Genomic DNA, 21,511 nt, shown 5'->3' on the forward strand with positions numbered 1-21,511 from the left:
ATTCTGATTTGAAGCATTAGTGATTTAATTCCCTCCAGAGACACTTCTTGACCATTTCCAGTAGTTCCTGTTTTCCTATCAGATTTTCACGATCAGCATTTTTTCCCCCTTTTCAACTACTTTTCATTTTGCTTCATATGTGTGATTGGTACAATTGACTTTCCAATAATACCACCACAAGTTTGCTTCTCAGTCGATGTTCACCTTTAACACATTTTTATTAACAAATTATAAAGAGAGATGAGGCAGAGTGTAAGGGAAGTATGGGCATCTATTTTCTCTCATCTAAACTTGGTTTGAGCAGATGGTATGAGTGAGGGAAACTGTGGCTTGGGTCAAAGCCGAAAGAATTGGGAAAAGAGCTTCTTTTGCAGAAAGGCAATAATGATAATTCTTCATCGTCTCTGTATGTGATACCATTAATTTTACTTCCTCACTCCCTCAATCAATTTCCTATTTCTTTGCTTCATTTTTATCATTCTTTTCTTCAGCCCCTGGTTTTCTCTCTGCCATTAGTTTCTCGACTCCTCTACGATCTTTCATGTGATGACGTGAGCTCTTGTCTTCTCCCTCCTCAGCCCTATCTAATTCTGCCCTAACTTTGGTGTGGCTTTTGTGAGGGGGTGAGGGGTATGAAGATGGTGCTGATTATCTGCTGACCGAGGACGTTGGTTATCTGTGACATTTTTCAAATTTAAAAAAAATAAATATAATTTATAATAAAGAATGCATATCACAACATCACAGAAAAGAGGCCATTTGGCCAAAACATCATTCTGCTAGTCCCACTGACCTGCACCCTTTCCATAACCCTCCAGAGCTTTCACATCCATGTATCTATCCAATTTATTCTTAAAACTTAAAGAGTGATTCCCCCATATACCACGTCAGATGGCAGCTCATTCCACAACTCCCACCACTCTCTGAGTGAAGAAGTTCCCCTTAAACCTTTCACCTTAAAGCCATGTCCTCTCGTATTTATCTCTCCTAATCTAAGTGGAAAGAAACTACTCGCATTTACTCTTTTTATACCCCTCATAATTTTGTAAACCTCTATCAAATCTTTCTCATTCTTCTACACTCCTAAAGTCCTAACCTATTCAATCTTTCCCTGTAACTTGACTTCTGAAGACCCGGCAACATCCCAGTAAATAATCTCTGCACTCTTTCAATCTTAATGATATCCTTCCTATAATTTGGTGACCAGAAGTGCACACAATACTCCAAATTTGGCCTTGCCAATGTCTTGTACAACCTCACGTAACATCACAACTCCTGTACTCGGTACTTGGATTTATGAAGGCCAAGATGCCAAAAGCTTTCTTTACACCCCTGTCTATCTGTGTTGACACTTTCAGTGAATTATGTATCTGTATTCCCAGATTCCAAAGACAAATCATAGACAATAATAATGATGAGTTTATTTTCATTAACATTGTACAATGTATATATGTATCAATTTTTTTACTTGCAGTCGAACAGGTACTTTGTAAATAAAATTTCATTCATACACATTAAATTACATTAAAAATTAAATACAAAATATAGGTAGATTCAATATTCTTGTCATGGAATAAAATAGAGAATGTGATATTACTCAGAATTTCCTTTAGTCTACTTTAAGGCAAATATTCTCCATCAGCACCCCTTATGGTCAGAGAAAGAGAAGAAAAAGACAGTTTCCCCAGTCACTAAGCGTCCATAGATTTACCTCTAGCCAGGGTCAGTGCCATGGGTGGGGGGCACTCGTGGTCCCCCAAATCAGTTACTGTGCCCCCCCACCCACCCGCAGCATTAATGTTACGACGAGGTTGAGGACCACACCGGGTAACGCCATCAGAGGGGATGTCACCAAAATGAATCACGTGGTTTCGCATCCACGCGCTTTAAGCACATGCGTCCGTCTGAAACGCTGATGGGAGAGGGAAGTGTGATGGCGCAGCAGACGGAGGAGAGCCAAGGCAAGTATGGCACTCGCTCCCCTCTCGTGCCTTGGTGAGTTCTCAAAGGGCAGTTCGTGCCCCCCCCACCTCCTTATCCTGCAGCTTCCACCACCGCACAGCCTTCCGTTCAAAACCATCAGCAACTCGAACTCCAGATCCGAAACTCCAGCACAATCAGAAAGCCCTCGGAACTCTTTTGCCTCCTGGTTCCGATGCCTGGTACCCCTTCAGCCAGTCTGCAGCCTGATGTGAGCCTCCTTACCCCAGTCATAAGCAGCCCGTAGCCTGTAAATTATTCAGCCTCGGAGCCTCTTGATGGTCCGCATGTATGGTCACCATTGCATGGGTCATCTCCTCTGCTTTTCTTCGGGAGGGTGGTCTCCCTGTTTTACCAGTCCTCTGCTTCCCCAGAGTCTGCAACATCTTGTGGCCACTAATCTTGGGGCTATCTTGGGGCCCAGACAAATCCACTTTTGGCTACTTTAACAGGCCCTTTCATGCCTGTGCAGAGATGACAGCAGTCGTAATGGTTGGGTGGACCCCATTGGGGAGGGAGAGGTGTTACTGTTGCTTAGGTGATCCAGAGCTGAGTGCACAGCCAGTTGTGTTGCATCTTTTGTGGAGTGTTTGCGACTGTAGGCAAATTGCAGTGGGTCCCGATCTTTACTTAAGCATGATTTAAAGTGAAAGTGAAAAAGAGAACACTGGAAACAACTCAACAGGTCAGGTAATATTTGTGCAGAGAGAAATAGAACTTAATGTTTGGAATTGATTTGAAGTCTTAACTTGAAAAGTTACTTCCAAAACCAGGTATATACAAATTTAAGTTTAGAGATACAGCACGGCAACAGACCCCTCGGTTCATGAGCCCGTGCTACCCAATTTTACCCAATTAACCAAGAACTCCATACATTTTGAAGAGTGGGAGGAAACTGAGCACCCGGATGAAACCCATAGAGATACAGGGAAAGCGTACAAACTCCTTACAGATAGTGACGGATGTTGGGATTTGCACATGTGTTTAACAGCATCAGTAATTCATAAGATCTTGTTAACGTTAGAAACCTGAAACTTATCAAAAATCATGCACTTACAGTACAAATTTTTGAATCTGTAATTTTTATTCCTTCAGTCTAGAGTTTAACCTGTCTGGTAATTGATTAGCAACAAGATCAGGTTTCTGCAGCATGACTTGTACATATATTTAACAGCCACTTGTTGTGAGGAATATTTTTGACATCCCTAGATATTGGGACTAGGAAACATACTTGGGGGAATAAAATAGATAATTTTAACACAAATATGAAGGAAAAGTACAATATCTATTTATTTATCCATCCATATCTCTCTCTTATTTATATATATATATATATATATATCTATAGAGATAGATATAGATAGATGGATATATATATTTTATTATATATATCTATCTCTCTATAGATATAGATATATATATATATCTATATCTATATCTATCTATGTATATGTGTGTGTGTGTGGGTGTGTGGCGCTTGCAGGAGCTGAAGGAAATCACTGCTGCCACACCGAAGGTCATTAACGACTGGTTTTATTTAAATGTAGCACGCCCCTTTAAGGGCAGCATGAGCTCAGTCACCTGGTGCATTGTGACATCATAATCGCTGCCCAGGGTGGGCGCTGGAAGGGATGCTGGAGTCAGAGAGAAACCTCTGACGACTCCATTTCCCCATGGCAGCCCAACCACGTGGTGATACAAGCGGGGCCGGTTCACCATGAGGATCTGCGCCGCCACATGTGAGTGAGAGAGAGAGAGAGAGATCATAAAAGGAAATGTGGGAAATATGATATGTCAGTCTATCCACATTTGATTATAAATTAAAGTCAACCTTGTGTGACAATGTTTAGGAAGAGTGTTTCACAATTTCATGATGCTGTGTGTGGATAAGAGATTGCAGTAGAATATAAACAGGGTTTAGGCAAAAGAATATGCTCACTGCAGAACCGGGCAATCTAGAGTCCTGAGGGCAAAACCCTACATTGATGCTGCAGGGCAGCCCTGCATGGATCTTGCACTATTGGAGGTGCCTTCTTTCAAATCAAGTGTTGAAACAAGGTCCTAGCTAAGAGATTATTCAGCATTGTCTTTTGATATTGAATCTCCATTATGGCTACCCAGATTAAGGCAGCACGAAGAGCAGGAAGTTTAGTTGTGAGGCTCACAGAATAGTGTTTCAGATTTCCAAGTGCAATATTACAGTGACTCTGACATTCTCAGTGTGTGCTCGTTCTTGTGATTGTGAGGCCACAACCCAGCAGGAAGGATCTTTGCTGCCTGATATTGAAGGGACATGCCACAGTGTTACCAACTGTTAGGAAAGTGTTTCGGGGGTCAGAGCAGACTTGGAGATGTTGGCAAAAACACAGAAATGATGAAGGAACTCAGCAGGTCTCACAGCATACACAGGAGGTAAAGATATTTAACTGAAGTTACAGACCTAAGTCCTTCTTCAAGGTATGAGTAAAAATGTAGACAAGCACCGAAATAAAGGGCTGGAAGAAGGAAAGAAACATTGGGGGAGGAGCACAGACCAACAAAGGTTAATAATTGGACATCCTGTAGATAGGAGGAAAGGCGAGAATTGATCAGGGTAGGATGCAGAAAAGAGGGGCATAGGGCTACAGGTACATAGTTCCCTGAAAGTGGTGTCACAGGTAGAGAGGTGGGTGAAGGGGCTCTTTTTTTCCCCATGCATCAGGGAATTGAGTATAGGAGTTGGGGTGTCATGTTCAGAATCAGAATTTATTGACAGGAACATGCTACAAAATGTGTTGTTTGTGGCACTATTACAGAGCAAATATTGCTCTAAATTACATTTCATAAAATAAATAGTGAAGTGAGGTTCATTGTCCATTCAGAAATCTGATGGCAAAGGGGAAGAAGCTGTCCTTGTGCCACTGGTTGCTCATCTTCAGGCTCCTTTAGCTTTTTCCAGATGGTCGCAGTATGAAGAGGGCATGGCCTGGGTGGTGGGTGTTCTTGAGAATAGAGGCTGCTATATATGTGCATGGCATTGGTAAGACCACATTTGTAATATTGCGTGCAGTTCTGGGGTGCCTTTTCTAAAGGTAGGATGTATCTAAACTGGAGAAATGCTATCTCGTCTTTACTGTGCACTGCATTAGAATTATAAATAAAGGTGACTTTTGACTTGATAAGGTTGTTACCAGGACTTCAGTTAAAAGGAGAGCCTTAAGAGGCTGGGACATTAAACCCTGGAGAGAAGAATGAGGGCCAATCTTTGTAAAGAGATGCAAAATAATAGATTTGGTGAATAGTCACAGTATTTTTTCTCCTCATGGTACGAGAGTCTAAAACTAGAGGGTATTGGTTCAAATTTTACAACTTTTTCCACAAAGATGGAGGTGGGTATTGTTAGGTAAAAACATCATGAGCTGGGAATGTAGAGGGAGTCACCCAGTGCTGGGCCGTAACAAGATGCAGTTGTGACCTTGTACTCTCAAGATAAGAGTGGGGATGACAAATTGATGTGCAGGAGGCTAGCAGAGAGGGACAGCAACAGTTTATTCATTGGACAATGTCATGGTATGATAATTTACTAAGTACGTATCCTAAGGTATATAAAAAACACCACTTGCTGATAACGGCAGAATGCGCCTTCTCCAACTAACACTGTTAGTTGCAAGTGTTACAATCCGGCAATAAAGAACAAAGAACCTTGATTTCGACTCAGTCTGGTGTTTGACTCACTCATTCATGAACAAAGCAGACCTAACAGTATATGGAATGAGCTGCCAGAGGAAGGGATAGAAGCAGGTCCAATGATTTCAATTAAAGAATATTTAGATGGGTGCATGGATAGGAAAGGGTTAGAGGGACAAGGTAATAAACATTGTGAAGGTCTCCACAAACCCCTCATGTCAACTGTTCTCCCTTCTGTCATCTGGTAGGAGGTACCTTAGTACTTGGGCCCTTGCATCCAGATTATGCAACAGTTTTTTTCCCCCCCAAGTCATCGGGCTCCTGAATTCCTAGAACATATGTGGATAGTGTATCATGGACTTTCACTGAATCTGTTTTAATATTTTGGTGTGTTTAACTTGTGTTCTAATTTGTATTTATGTAAATATGCTCCATGTTCCTGGAGAAACACCATCTCATCTCTATGAGCGATAAATAACGGTGACTTGACCAAGCACAGACAAATCTAGCAGTCTCAATTTCATAAAGAGAGCCTCTGATCCTGGGTCTTATGGTCTCGTGGTCAACTATTGCTTTACCAATATGATTTTAAAAGCTTACAGCCAACCAATCTTGCATTTTCCACAACTTTAGACATCATTTACAGAAATTTTAAGCCAGAATCAGCTGTTAGGAGTAAAGAAAACATCATCAAACATTAGGAAACTAACTTCTAAGGCATCCAGAAATGTTTGTGAAATTGCTTTATCCATAGTCAAATCAATTCTCAACAGGAAAAGTTATGCAAACTAATTTCTGGACCTTGGCTATTATCTCAGTAAGGTGAAAAAGATCTCATGGCAGAAGTTTTGAAGAAAGGGTAAGTATCTTGAAAGTTCAATGAAGTACAAGAGCACACAAAAAGATTATATCATTGTTGCATTCATGTTTGCAGGAATTTTTTATGTACAAACTGGCTGCTGTGTTTCCATCTTACAACAGGGACTTGAAAGATGCTTATGGAGATGCAAGTCTTTCTTTTGTTTTTTTTTTGTCGAATTGAAGAAACCTTTTTCAAAGAAGTGGAAAATGATGTAATAATTTCACGTAAGGTGAAAACAGATTTAATCATCTCCGCTTGATATGTATGGATGAATGAAAAAAAAAATCCTTTGGACATTGAAATAAACTTCATGGATAAATAATAAGCACTTGGATAATAATTAAAGTCCTGCAGAGACTGTTACAGAGGAATTGTTTATTCTTCCATCAGAAGAGATTGAATTAAATTTTCATTTGCCAAGATATTTCAGATGAAGGAGAAGATCATCAATGCATTCCTTTAATCACCAGTAAGCATCCAACGCAGGGAAATAAAAACAGTAAATCATTATTCCAATTATCTGACAACACATTCATGATGGTATTGATTTTCTTGGATTTTTAAATATAATCTGTGTTCCATTTGCCAATAGTTTAAGTAATTACACCATTGGGGGTGGTGAGAGGGTCAGGGATAGAGGTATTCATCTTCTCAATGTCCATAAGTATGGTACTTTCTCAACTGCTCTGAGATTGTAATTGCCTTGTGCAGTGGAACACATGGACAATATGCAGAATATAGTGTAAGAAAGACCTCAACAATGAAGACGCTGTTTACATCCGGATGGCAGTCTCTTCAATCTGAGGCGCCTGCAAGCTCACACCAAAACACAAGAGCAACTTGTCCGTGAACTACTCTTTGCAGACGATGCCACTTTAGTTGCCCATTCAGAGCCAGCTCTTCAGCGCTTGACGTCCTGTTTTGCGGAAACTGCCAAAATATTTGGCCTGGAAGTCAGCCTGAAGAAAACTGAGGTCCTCCATCAGCCAGCTCTCCACCATGACTACCAGCCCCCCCACATCTCCATCGGGCACACAAAACTCAAAACGGTCAACCAGTTTACCTATCTCGGCTGCACCATTTCATCGGATGCAAGGATCGACAACGAGATAGACAACAGACTTGCCAAGGCAAATAGCGCCTTTGGAAGACTACACAAAAGAGTCTGGAAAAACAACCAACTGAAAAACCTCACAAAGATTAGCGTATACAGAACACTCCTGTTCGGCTCCGAATCATGGGTCCTCTACCGGCATCAACTACGGCTTCTAGAACGCTTCCACCAGCGTTGTCTCTGCTCCATCCTCAACATTCATTGGAGCGACTTCATCTCCAACATCGAAGTACTCGAGATGGCAGAGGCCAACAGCATCGAATCCACGCTGCTGAAGATCAAACTGCGCTGGGTAGGTCACGTCTCCAGAATGGAGGACCATCGCCTTCCCAAGATCGTGTTAAATGGCGAGCTCTCCACTGGCCACCGAGACAGAGGTGCACCAAAGAAGAGGTACAAGGACTGCCTAAAGAAATCTCTTGGTGCCTGCCACATTGACCACTGCCAGTGGGCTGATATTGCCTCAAACCGTGCATCTTGGCGCCTCACAGTTCGGCGGGCAGCAACCTCCTTTGAAGAAGACCGCAGAGCCCACCTCACTGACAAAGACAAAGGAGGAAAAACTCAACACCCAACCCCAACCAACTAATTTTCCCTTGCAACCGCTGCAACCGTGTCTGCCTGTCCCGCATCGGACTTGTCAGCCACAAACGAGCCTGCAGTTGACGTGGACATTACACCTCCATAAATCTTCGTCCGCGAAGCCAAGCCAAAGAAGAAAAAAATGAGTGTAAGTGTGAGAATGTGTGTATAAAATATAGATTTTTAACAAGAAAATATGTTTGAATTCCTTCTAAAACACCATTCTTTTCTTAAAGTAAGCAAGATAAAGTATTTAGGCAGAAATAAATGAAGTGATTTTTTTTTGACACACACTGCATTTTAAATTCATTAGATATTACAATATATCAATTGCTGTTAGGTTTGATAACTATTTTCAATCATGTAATCTGTATTTGAAAACAATGGCTAACATTTACATTTGCTTGAGAAAGTGGAACAAAGTAGATCGTTCCAGTAAATCAAATTGAAGTATAGATAAGAAACAAATTCAATGTTAATTTGAATTGGAAATTCAAATTGGAAAGTTTAGAAAAATTACAAACATGTTGTAACATTTCCTTCAGTTCGTTTGAGCTTTCTTTCTTAATCCAAACTTTCCTTTCCATTGTTTCATCTTAGAGGGGCGGTGGGGGGGGGGGGGGGGGTGGGGTGGGGAACTTGAAGATGAAACAATGGAAGGGAAAGTTTGGATTAAGAAAGAAAGCTCAAATGAACTGAAGGAAATGTTACAACATGTTTGTAATTTTTCTAAAATTTCCAATGTCAAATTATGAAGGAATCAAACACAACTATGAATGATTTAGTGCCAGCAAGGTTGCTTTTCAGTTTTTAAGTCTTATCATGCTATTATAAAGGTAATTACTGGAATTGTCATGCCTTATCCTTATCTGCCAAGTTCAAGCAAGAACTTTAAGATGTTCATTTCATTTATGTGGTCATTCAGGCACTGAAATACCATTATCACACAGATTTTGGATCAAAATCAAATCTTCATTCAAACATTTTATCTGAGAGATAGTGGCCTTGAAATGACTTTATTACCTACTAATGGTGTTAGAATGGTATTCCAGGTCATACAAATGGACCATAAAGATCAAGATCCTCAAGTGAATGAATCACAAAACAAAATTTTTAACTGAGTAACGTCACTTTCATTGCAGTATACCGAAGTAGTCCATTACATGCTCTTGCAGCCGCCAGCATTTAAACTCACAGCTGTAATCTGGCAGCAGGTTCTTAAAATGAAGCTGCAGGATGAACCCTTGCAGCAAAACGGAGTGCTGGGAGAAGGTTTTTGGGGTGCTTCCAGAACATGGAGGAGAGTTCAGAGGGAGAGGTCATATCAACGTGAGAGAATAGACTGGGTCCTGGTTGAAACTCTCATCTGCAAGGTTGCACCTCTGACAGTCCAACATTCCATCTTTGCCATTGGCTTATAATGAAAAATGCTACCAGAATGTATGTTCTTTGCATCTGGGGCTACAGAGACCCTCCAGGAAGGGATACATCTCCAGGGTATAATTCTATGTGAGTTCATTTATCCAGGATAACTCTCAGAACAGAAATATCCCTCTGCCCAGTATACCTGCTCCTATGATCTGAAGTTAAAATAGATGGTCTCGCCTTGCTGAGTGTAGGACTGATTTAGCATCCCACAAGTGCAGCAGAATATAGTTGTGACAGAAATCAGAAGGTGTTGACTGGAATGATCCTGAGAGTCTAAAACTAATAGTGGAGTGCTTTTGACCAGCAATCCAGATTCATTAATGAGGTTATTTTTGAGAATGTATTGTAGATCCCCAGTTAGATTTAAATAAAAAGACAACATCAGTGTTGGCCCATTAAGTAGTAAGATTTTAGGTGAAATGTGGTTAGTAAAACATGATTGTTCCTTTCATAATTAAGAAAAACTTTAGTGCAGTGAAAGTGAAAATCCTTATAGTTTTTTTCATCAAGTGTTGTGGGCTTGCAGACTGAGCAGGATTTAATTGCTCATCCCCAAGACTCTGCCATCAATAAACTCTATCAGGGTCTCATTTAGGGTCTCTTACTTTTACACTTTTTTCTCCTCTCTATATTTGCACAGTCAGTTTGTTTACATTTCTTTATTTGTTTACATGTGCTCATTCTGTACAGTTTCTTCCACCCCCCCCCCCCCCCACCACCAATATGTGGCAGGAAAAATAATCTCAGGGTTTTTGTGATGTTTTTATGTACTCCGACAACAAAACTGAAATCTTAACAAATTTGGATATCTCCTTGAACTGTGTGTCGTTGACCTCCAAGCTCTTACAGAGAAAGATCCAGGGTTTTGACCCAGCAATAGTGAAGAGCAGTGAGATATATATAGTCAAGATGGTGTGTGGCTTTATGTTGGTGTTCCCATGCTTTGGCTGCCCTCGTCTCTCTAGCTGTGAGAGCTCACTGTAAGTCTGATGACATCAGGGTAACCATGGAGAAGAAAACCTCTTCCTGACGACCAGTCACCATCTTCCGTTGGCTTTCATCAGCATTCCTCTTAGCAGAACAATACCTAGACTCAGCACGGCAAAGAAAAAGAAACAAAATGTATTCTGGTTGATCTTCAATGTCCAACTCTAAAAATGTCTATTGACTAAGCTGGTTAAGTCCTGAAAGATGAAGTTGCCAGGTTCAGTCTATGGCAGGTTTTGTGTAAGTTTATCCTTCATGCTGATCCACTTTTCCTCTTTTACACTAATCTACATTGGGCAGATGGTTCTAACCAGGTTTGGTGAGGACATACAGATCCCATGGAGACAGGGTGGCATGGTTAGCTCAATGGACTCAATCAGATTCAAATCCTGATTGAACGTTTGTACGTTCTCCCTGTGTCCGTGAGAGAAAAGGCTTGGTTACTGTGCTGCATTATTTAAATTTAAAATTTAAAGCATTCTCACATTCACACCAAAGACTCTCTCTGTCATGCCTTAGGGGTTAGAAATTCTTTGAATGGGATATCAAGGCAGGCCACTGACCTGAGCCCAGCCATCTCAAACTGCTTCAATGGCCTTCCTTCCATAATTTTGTAGCAAGTGTCAAGTCAAGATTTTTTTGTTGTCTGATTGCACAAGTACAACCTGCCGAAGCACTGTTCTCCGGTCCTTGGTGCAAAACACACAGACACATAATCAGACGTAACACACACGCAGACAAACCACACATATGCAGGACAAGTATTCATATATACAAGTAAATAAATAAATATTGTTTCATGAATATGAGAGTCTCAGATGGTTAGTCTGAGCAGTTCCTTTGGTCGTTCAGCATTCTCACTGCCTGTGGGGGAAGAAGCCGTTGCATCAGCCTGGTGGTTCTGGCTCTGATACTCCTGTATCTCTCTTCTGACAGGAGTAGGTGAAAGATGCAGGATAGAAGGGGCCCTCAATGATTTTGCAAGCCTTCAGAAATGATCACAGTAGATCTCCTCAATAGGGGGTAGGGAGACTTCAGTGATCCATCTGCCACTCTTAGGGTCCTGTTGATTTACCTCTGATCCATTTCTCCACAGCAGCTATACCACATTATGATGCAGCTGGCCAGGATGTTTCCGATAGAGCTCCTGTTGACGTGATGTTGCCCAGTAGCTTTGCCGCCTTCAGTTTTTTCAGGAAGTGCACCTTCAGGCTGTTGCATCTTCCTGACAAGTGAGGAGATGTTGTGTGTCCACGAAAGGTCACTAGTTAAGTTAACTCTGAGAAACAAGGCACTGTCCACTCTCTCTACTTCAGCTATTAATGTGTAGTGGAAGGTGGTCGTTCCTGGTCCTCCTGAAGTCCATGATCATCTCCTTTGTCTTGTCCATGTTGAGACTCAGACTGTTACTCGAGCACCATATCACGAGATTTTCCTCCTCTTCTTTGTGATGTGACTCATCGATGATTGTGTCACCTGCAAACTCGATGACCCTGTTGGAGCAGCAGCTTCTGGCGATGCAGTCGTGGGTCAGTAGCATGAACACAAACAGGCTGAGCCCACCGCCCTGAGGTGCCCCAGTGCTCTGTGTGATGGTGCTCAACATTCTGCTACCGACCAGGACTGACTATGATCTTTCTGTTAGGAAGTCCAGAATCCAGTTACAGAGAAGGGTGTTGAATCTCAGTGAAGTCAACTTCACCACTACGATCTGGTGAGTGATCATATTGAATGAAAAGGTGAAGATGTTCACTGACGATTGCACAATTCGGAATTTGACTGGCAACTCCTCAGCAAATGAAGGATCAAATAATATTTGTGCTGTAAGAGTGCCAGGCAATGACTATCTTCAACAAAAGCCATCTGATCACCTATTTATGATACTATATTTAATGGCATTATCAACAATGAAACCCCACCATCAAAGCTCAAAGTTATTGTCAGAGTACATACATGACATCCCATACATTTTTCAAAAAAAACCTGAGGATTTTTTTCCCCATGTGGGCCAGGCAGAATTTCTTCTGAACAGTTACGATAATCGATACTCAAGAAAAAAGATAGATGTATAAAAGAGAGAAATGTAAACAAACTGTGCAATACAGAAAATAAAATATTCAGTAATAAATAATGTGCAATGTAATAGTCCTTAAATGAGTTTCTGATTGAGTCTTGTTTAGAAGTCTGATGGTGGAGGGGTGGCAGCTGTTCCTGTACCTAGTGGTACGAGTCTTGTGGCACCTATACCTCTTTTCTGAGAACAAAGCATGCCCTGAGTGGTGTGGATCCTTGATGATTGCTACTGATCTCTGATGCTACCATTCCATGTAGATTTTTTCAAAGGTGGGTAAGAGTCTTGCCTGCAATGTACTGGGCTCTGTCCGATACCTTTTGCAGGGTTTTCCATTGAGATGTATTGATGCCCCCTTACCAGGCTGTGATGCAGCTGGTCAGCACACTTTCCACCAAGCAATCTGTTAAAGTTTGCTACAGTTTCTGATGTCATACTGACCTTGACAAAGTAGAGGTGGTGATGTGCTTTCTTCTCAATGACATTAGTATGTTGGGTCCAGGAAAGTTCTTCCAAGATGGTGATTCCCAGGACTTTAGGGGTGAAGTGCCAGTTGATGAAGTAGACAAAGACGATGTGGTCAAACAATAATCATGGCTTTTATTAGCAGAAACTCATGGTACAATAATGAAAGACAATAGATGCATATACAGTTATATTCAAGGGGAGTGTCCTTAACAGTAGAGATAATGCACAACCAATGTTAGTACAGCAAGGCTCACGAGAGTGGGGAGACAGGCAGCTTGGCAGACATTCACCACAAGGGGTTAGAGGGTTATGGGCAGAGAATAGGCAGGGGGAGCTAGCAGAGTTGTTTGAGTGAACCGGCGTGGACTTGTAGGGCCGAGATGGCCTGTTTTCATGCCATAAACTGTTATATGGTTAAATTTTTTTACCCTTTTTGCCCCCAGTGATCACAGGATCATACACCTCCATCATCATTAGTGAACCCTACGATCACATCCTGTGGCTCATAAATCATAGTAAACTAAACTGAATCAGCCACATAAATACTATGGCTAAAAGGTGAAATCAGAAGCTGGATATTCTGCAGAGTTTCACCTCATGTTACACCAATGCATTTTCATCATCTTACAAGGCTCAAGTCAAGAAGGTAATGGATGACTGTCCATTTGCCTGGATGAGTGCATTCTGCTAATATTTAACACTCTCCTGGAAAATGTAATCTGCTTCGTTGAATCCCTGCACAGTGGCTGTAGTATGTTACATCTTCAAAATGTGCTGAAGCTGAACACCTAAATTTCTCTAAAATCCCAAAAGATGCTAAATAGCATTGTGCCGCAATGTTATTTGAACTCGCCTTGGCTACTCTGAAATAGAAAAAGATGCAAAAAAAGGTATTTTACTGCAACTGTTTTGGGATAACTAAGTTCCTAGAATATTTTAAGTGTGGAGCAAAATTTCTACAGATAATTTTTCAAGATCATTTGCACGAACTTCATAATCACAATGCAGTAAATGGTGGCCAAATAATACTTAAAGAGGGCACATTTGACTCTCAAACAATTAACTCAAATGCAGGCAATTTAAATTGAGCTGTATGTCATTGAAGCATTCTTCATACAGAGCATGCAAAGTATACGCATTCACTTGAAACCTCTGGAAAATGGTAAAGCACAGGAAAACTTTGGTAATTTGGAACAGTTTCATGTTAAATAAACAGATGGAATAATAGTTTCTACTATGGATTTTTCAGTTGCCTAGGCAATGGTAGGTAGAAAAAAAGGCTGTGTGGCCATGGTAAGATGGCTTTTGTCCTACCTACTACTCATTCATATACTGTATAAGAGTGTAAATATAATGTTGATACCCTAACTCCAATAAGACCAAAAGATCATTTGAGATTTGAGCGATATTAGGCCATTTGGTCCACTGAGTCTGTTCCACCATTCGAATCACACACGGCTCTTGTAATAGCTTGCCTATATTAATCTTTCATAACCACCTGAGAGAATGGGATGGGACCTGGTTTAAACTCTCATCTGAAAGGTCGCACCTCTTAGAGTGGACCACTCCCTTTTCGCTGCATGGTGTTGTCAGGTTGAATTCTGAGCCTGCAAATTGTGGCTCAGAAGCAAATGTTACCAGCTAAATCATGGATGGAAATCTTTCTCTTAAACTATTGTAATACTGATATTCATTCTACAGCAAAAATGTTGCTGAAGAATATCACTACTACTGCCCACCCCCCCCCCCCGCCCCCCCCACCCAGTGAATGCAGTGGACTGAGTAGACAGAAAAAAACAATTGAATAGTAATGCCTAATATAATTTAATCTAGTGGCAACAAAACTTCATAAATGATATGTGAGGAGAATTAATTAATAAAAAAGTTGGATATTGATCATCTGAAGAAGAAAATGTTGCATTCTCCTGGCTCTTTCCCCAGTGTCAACCAGAGTCTGGATGGTGTGTATGTTATTTAATGACAGAATGTAACTACATCAAAAGGGCAATCATGGTTAATGAAAATCTTGAAGAATACAGCAATTTAAACTCTTTTTTCACTATCACTATTTTTTGACCAGGTCTTTGTAGAAGAAAGTGGTCTTCTCGATTAAATGTTTCTGACTCTGGGACTGGAGAATCAAATCACAGCAGAATATATATTTTTACAGCGAAACAAATGTATAGCAAATGTCCAAACTTGATCCTTAATCTTTTATTAGTTATCTGTCAGTTAGACATGTATTAAATGACTTCAATGCGCTTGAAATTAGGGAGGAGAAAATTGAACCGTTCACCAAATCGCAACCTTTGGGTGGGAGAAGTAAAATTTAGATAAAAGGAATTGTGACGTAAATGCAATGCTATTGCCTCAGGGAATTATGTGGGCATGTTGGGGTTATGTATATTGCATACTGCACGAAAACCAACAAGGTCGGGTCAGATACAGCAATGAGCTCTCTGAACCCTTCTCCATTAACAATGGCGTGAAGCAAGGCTGTGTTCTCGCACCAACCCTCTTTTCAATCTTCTTCAGCATGATGCTGAACCAAGCCATGAAAGACCCCAACAATGAAGACGCTGTTTACATCCGGTACCGCACGGATGGCAGTCTCTTCAATCTGAGGCGCCTGCAAGCTCACACCAAGACACAAGAGAAACTTGTCCGTGAACTACTCTTTGCAGATGATGCCGCTTTAGTTGCCCATTCAGAGCCAGCTCTTCAGCGCTTGACGTCCTGCTTTGCGGAAACTGCCAAAATGTTTGGCCTGGAAGTCAGCCTGAAGAAAACTGAGGTCCTCCATCAGCCAGCTCCCCACCATGACTAGCAGCCCCCCCACATCTCCATCGGGCACACAAAACTCAAAACGGTCAACCAGTTTACCTATCTCGGCTGCACCATTTCATCAGATGCAAGGATCGACAATGAGATAGACAACAGACTCGCCAAGGCAAATAGCGCCTTTGGAAGACTACACAAAAGAGTCTGGAAAAACAACCAACTGAAAAACCTCACAAAGATAAGCGTATACAGAGCCGTTGTCATACCCACACTCCTGTTCGGCTCCGAATCATGGGTCCTCTACCGGCACCACCTACGGCTCCTAGAACGCTTCCACCAGCGTTGTCTCCGCTCCATCCTCAACATCCATTGGAGCGCTCACACCCCTAACGTCGAGGTACTCGAGATGGCAGAGGTCGACAGCATCGAGTCCACGCTGCTGAAGATCCAGCTGCGCTGGATGGGTCACGTCTCCAGAATGGAGGACCATCGCCTTCCCAAGATCGTATTATATGGCGAGCTCTCCACTGGCCACCGTGACAGAGGTGCACCAAAGAAAAGGTACAAGGACTGCCTAAAGAAATCTCTTGGTGCCTGCCACATTGACCACCGCCAGTGGGCTGATAACGCCTCAAACCGTGCATCTTGGCGCCTCACAGTTTGGCGGGCAGCAGCCTCCTTTGAAGAAGACCGCAGAGCCCACCTCACTGACAAAAGGCAAAGGAGGAAAAACCCAACACCCAACCCCAACCAACCAATTTTCCCTTGCAACCGCTGCAATCGTGTCTGCCTGTCCCGCATCGGACTGGTCAGCCACAAACGAGCCTGCAGCTGACGTGGACTTTTTACCCCCTCCATAAATCTTCGTCCGCGAAGCCAAGCCAAAGAAAAAAAAAAGACTGTGACATCATGGCTGGCAAATGGAGACTGAAAGAATATTTGTTTGTTGTTTTATGCCTGTATTTTATCTTACTGTGTAAATAAATCAATATGAGGTTGAAACCAGTTAAATCAGCATTGATTCTGCACATTCAATTCCTTTGTAGTATATCATTGATTTAACTTAATTTTAGACAATCCACTTTCCTTTCCCCCATGTAAATGAAACAAAATGTGACCTTTTTTTTTATCGTCCTCATTGAGCTCCAGTGTCCAATCCATCTTTGACTGTGCAATGTCAGAATATGCCACAGGAAGACAGATCTGACCACCTCTGACACTAGACTTACAACTGAGTTAGTTTTAAAGATTCTTTGAAAGGGTTTGCTGACCTTCGTTAAATACTTTTGTTCATTTATCTTTATTTCATGTGAAATATTTACTTTTAATTATTTTAATCATTTACATTCAGTAAAACCCTTGGTATCTGGAATTCAAGCAACTGGCAAAACATTCAAGGTAAATAAATGGGTAAAAAAATACATAAGTTTAAAGTTGGTGTGCCTCACCATTAATTCATCAATCACTCAACTACCCAATCTCAAGCAACTGGAAAATACACTTTCCTGGCTTTTACCAATTCCCACAGGTGCTAGATACCAGGGGTTTTATTGTATATGACATTAGTATGAAGCATGTAACTCAATGTTAATACTTTTTCCTTTTTTTCAATATTAAAATCCACTTATTGTTCCATCTGTGGAACGAAACATCCCATGCAGGCGTGGGATGCGAAACTCAACAGGGTGGGACTTCTGCTTAATGAAAAGCAGAATTTAAGAAATAACCAGTCAAAAGAAAAGAAAAAAATTAGACCCAGCTATTTTTTTTAAATGGAAGGAACATCTGCTTATTATTGATGATGGTTTCTTTAGTGATTAGAAGGAGCTCATTAGAAATTATGGTAATATCACAAACTGTCAGGATAGATGAGGTGACCCAAAAGATCTAGTTTCAGTTTTTATGTTTCTATAATTCTTTGAAACTTCCTTGCCCTACCACTCCATGCCCATCTCCCCAATATCGAGTCACAAATTGAGCTAAGATTCAATCCTAAGGTCCTGCTCAGTGAGCGGTCTCCAAACAGTTTGCAGCATGGTATCCTGAAGGATCTTGTCCATGTCTCAATTGCAGGTTCTAGATACCTGGAGATTTTAGCCTTTAAGGAAATATGGTGGTGCAGTGAGAGGTCAGCCTACACAATGTGTAGACCAACTGAAAAGTTGAGGTATCAGCAATTGACAAGCACTTTCTTCTGTGCACCATGAATCATGTGCTTGATTCATAGAAAGAGTTAAGCGCAAGTTCCTTCAAGGCTAGAGATTCAGAAATAATGTTAATGGTCGGTTTAAATCCTAAATGCTGCACTTGCGCCATATCTCCTCCCTCACCACCATTGGAGACCCCAATCAGTCTTTCCAAGTGAAGCCACATTTCACTTGAGAATTTGCAGGGATCATCTACTGCATCAGATGTTCCCGATATGGCATGATCTACAACGGAAAGATTGAATACAGACTGGGGAATTGTTTTGTTAGCACCCTCGCTTTGTCTGCTGCAATAGCTGGGACCTTTCAGCGGCCAACCATTTTTCTATAAAACCTCTGCCCCGAGTCTCTCTCTTTTTCTATCCCTGTCTCCCTTCCTCCAGCTCTCAATCCCTTTCCTGAAAGTTACCTCCTCCCCATTTACTTCTCGGTTCTTTATCTCTTCTAGCTTCCAACCCATATGCAACTAAGACCTTTTGACCTGTTAGCCTATACTCCTCCCCTACCCCTCCTCTACTCCCCTCTGCACCTTTCCCCCTCCCCCCACCCTTTTATTCAGGTGCCTTCTTGTTTTTTGCTTATACCTTGATGAAGGCCTCAGGCCTAACTCTAACCATAACCCGAATGTCCAAATTTATTCACGTGTGAAAGGTCTTCAACCAGAAATATTAACTCTATCTCTCTGATCGACTGGATATATTCAGGAGGCATCATTATCAGAGAGAAAGAGTTAACATTTCTGTTTGAAGACATTTATTTCTGAGATGTGCTGGGTGACTTGCTGAGTTTCTCCAGCACTTTTGTGTATTGCACCTCAATCACAGTGTCTGCAGACTTTCCTGTTAAAACCTGCATAAAATTATTCAATTTTTAAATTGTCTTCAGATACCAATGTGAGAAAGAACTTTAAATAAGTGATGTTACGAGGATTGAAGATAGTTAAATAGCACTAAAATTAATTTATTATTGGTGACAACAGATTATTATCAGAGCAAGAGGGAACACTGCATTCCCCTGAGTCGTCTTCTGTTGTGAGAATGCATGAGTGGGTAGTGATGTTTTAAAGAGGGAACAAATTTGTTTTATAACACTCTGAATAAGACAGGGCTGACAAAATCATGTTACAAGGAGAGATTGCACAGACTATGCTTATATTCCTAAGAGTGTAGCAATTAGAAGATGATATAAACAAGGTGCTTAAGATGATTAAAGTATTTGATATGGTAATTAGGGGGCATTTTTTAATGTGCAGTACAGAACAAGAGGGACACGTTTAAAATTAAAACCAGTGTTCACGTGCAATGTCAGTACATGGATCTTTAACTAGTGAAGTGCCCTACCCTGAAAGGCTGATGAAACAAAGTTAATGGAAAATGTCATTAGTCAAGGTTATTAACAACTGCTAAACCTAGTCAAGAGAGTAGACATCGATTGTGACCTCAGCTGTGTATTACACCTGATCCCATATTCATGTGACAAAGTGAAACATTCTGAATTGCAGTGACCGTCAACATGCAGTTAAATGAAGCAGCAATGTACTCTGTGATATACACAAATAAAATCTGCGATGAGCACCTGCAAAGGTCATATTGACTAAGGTCAGTATTTGTAAGCAATGGGTCATTAGCTGTCACAAGGATGAATTTGTTGATGTTACTTCTTAGGTTGTCTTTAACAACACAGAGCATCCATCCTTTATTCCACCTAACCTGTGCCCACAAATATTGGTCATCCTGGAATTGTGATCCTTTCCCTAATAGCAATCCAAATGAGAAATCTTTACTCAATATCCATAATAAAAGTTGCTTTGTTGAACTGAGATTAGAATCTTGCAATGCATTGAAAAGCAAGGTTATTGCAAGCAGAATTGAAGTGAGGGGATATTACTGCAAAATACAATGGATCTGACCTCAATTTCTCTTTTGCAAAGAGTTTGCCTCAACTTAAATGGCAGTTAAGTCCAATAAGGCTGAAATGATTGTCTCTTCATAACCGTTATTGATCCTGGTTTATGCATGCTTTTTCCCTCTTGCAGTAGATTACACTAGACAACAAAGATTTTGCTTTTCTGAACACTTTTGGGTGAATTTTATGGATTTGGTCTGCTGATCATGAAAATCACCATAATACTTTTCTATCTTTAACCTTTTTTTTTAATATATAATCTATTTTTTGTGATCTCCTGCCATCTTTTAAGTCAACTTCAAGTAGACAGAATGATGAAGTGCAACATGACATTGAAAATTCATTTTCTGGATTTGCACGGGCTTCTTCGCTGCTGATGTTGGTCTAGTTTTGCAAGACATTGTGACCGTGGAGAGGTGGGATCAGGGCAACTGTAATCCATCAATGCTGCCCGGCTATAGCTGGACATTTGTGTGTACTGGTAATCTGAGAAGTTAGTAACAAATGAATAATCCATCTTAGAAAATCCCTCAGGAAAATGACACCCTAAGTACCTGTTGGCACAAAATCATAATTGCCTCCCAGAGGATTGGTATTTAATCCTGTTGACATGGAGAAGAATTCCACAAGAGAGCATATCTCGAAATCATGCTTGTGTTCTGCGATTATAAATTGGGAAACAATGGCTGAGAAATGGGAAATGAAATAGGTAGCTTTGGAAATACACAGCATCTCTGGAGAGATCAATGATCTTTCATTAAAACTCAGAAATGGCTTAATGAAAGTCTGTTTACATGTAACCCTGTCATCAGCTTCATGGATGCTGAATGACCTACTGCATATTTCCAGCATTGTTCTGTTTCTACCGGAAATTGTGGTTGTAAGAAAGATAAATAAAATAAAGCTCAATTAATTGATATCCACCTTGTTGGTGATGCTGGCAGAGGTGAGATTGATGGTGGAGATGATGGGGATGGCTGTGGTGGTCATGGCAGTGGTGAGATTGATGGTGGAGATGGTGGGGACGGCTGGTGGTCATGGCAGTGGTGAGATTGATGGTGGAGATGGTGGGGATGGCTGTGGTGGTCATGGCAGTGGTGAGATTCATGGTGGGGATGGCTGTGGTGGTCATGGCAGTGGTGACATTGATGGTGGAGATGGTGGGGACGGCTGTGGTGGTCATGGCAGTGGTGAGATTGATGGTGGAGATGGTGGGGACGGCTGTGGTAGTTATGGCAGTAGTGAGATTGATGGTGGAGATGGTGGGGGTGGCCGTGGTGGTCATGGCAGTGGTGAGATTGATGGTGGAGATGGTGGGGATGGCCGTGGTAGTCATGGCAGTGGTGAGATTGATGGTGGAGATGGTGGGGATGGCTGTGGTAGTCATGGCAGTGGTGAGATTGATGGTGGAGATAGTGGGGGTGGCTGTGGTAGTCATGGCAGTGGTGAGATTGATGGTG

General features: G+C 41.4%; 1 protein-coding gene and 1 long non-coding RNA gene across 2 annotated transcripts in view; both read left to right on the forward strand.

Annotated features, from left to right (window-relative positions):
- The first annotated feature begins 2,271 nt into the window (after positions 1 to 2,271).
- Positions 2,272 to 21,511, forward strand: part of luzp2 (leucine zipper protein 2) — a 168,688-nt gene continuing 149,448 nt past the window's right edge. Inside the window, exons 1-2 of the mRNA XM_069924060.1 lie at positions 2,272 to 2,466; positions 3,547 to 3,719. Of these exons, the coding sequence (XP_069780161.1) occupies positions 2,272 to 2,466; positions 3,547 to 3,719 (368 nt within the window). The remainder of the gene's footprint in view (positions 2,467 to 3,546; positions 3,720 to 21,511) is intronic.
- LOC138746738 (uncharacterized) lies at positions 6,429 to 7,039 on the forward strand. The gene is made up of 2 exons (XR_011347087.1): positions 6,429 to 6,505; positions 6,628 to 7,039. It is a non-coding gene; the product is annotated as an uncharacterized lncRNA (long non-coding RNA).

The sequence above is a fragment of the Narcine bancroftii genome, chromosome 1, assembly GCF_036971445.1.
Source record: "Narcine bancroftii isolate sNarBan1 chromosome 1, sNarBan1.hap1, whole genome shotgun sequence".
Lineage (NCBI taxonomy): Eukaryota > Metazoa > Chordata > Chondrichthyes > Torpediniformes > Narcinidae > Narcine > Narcine bancroftii.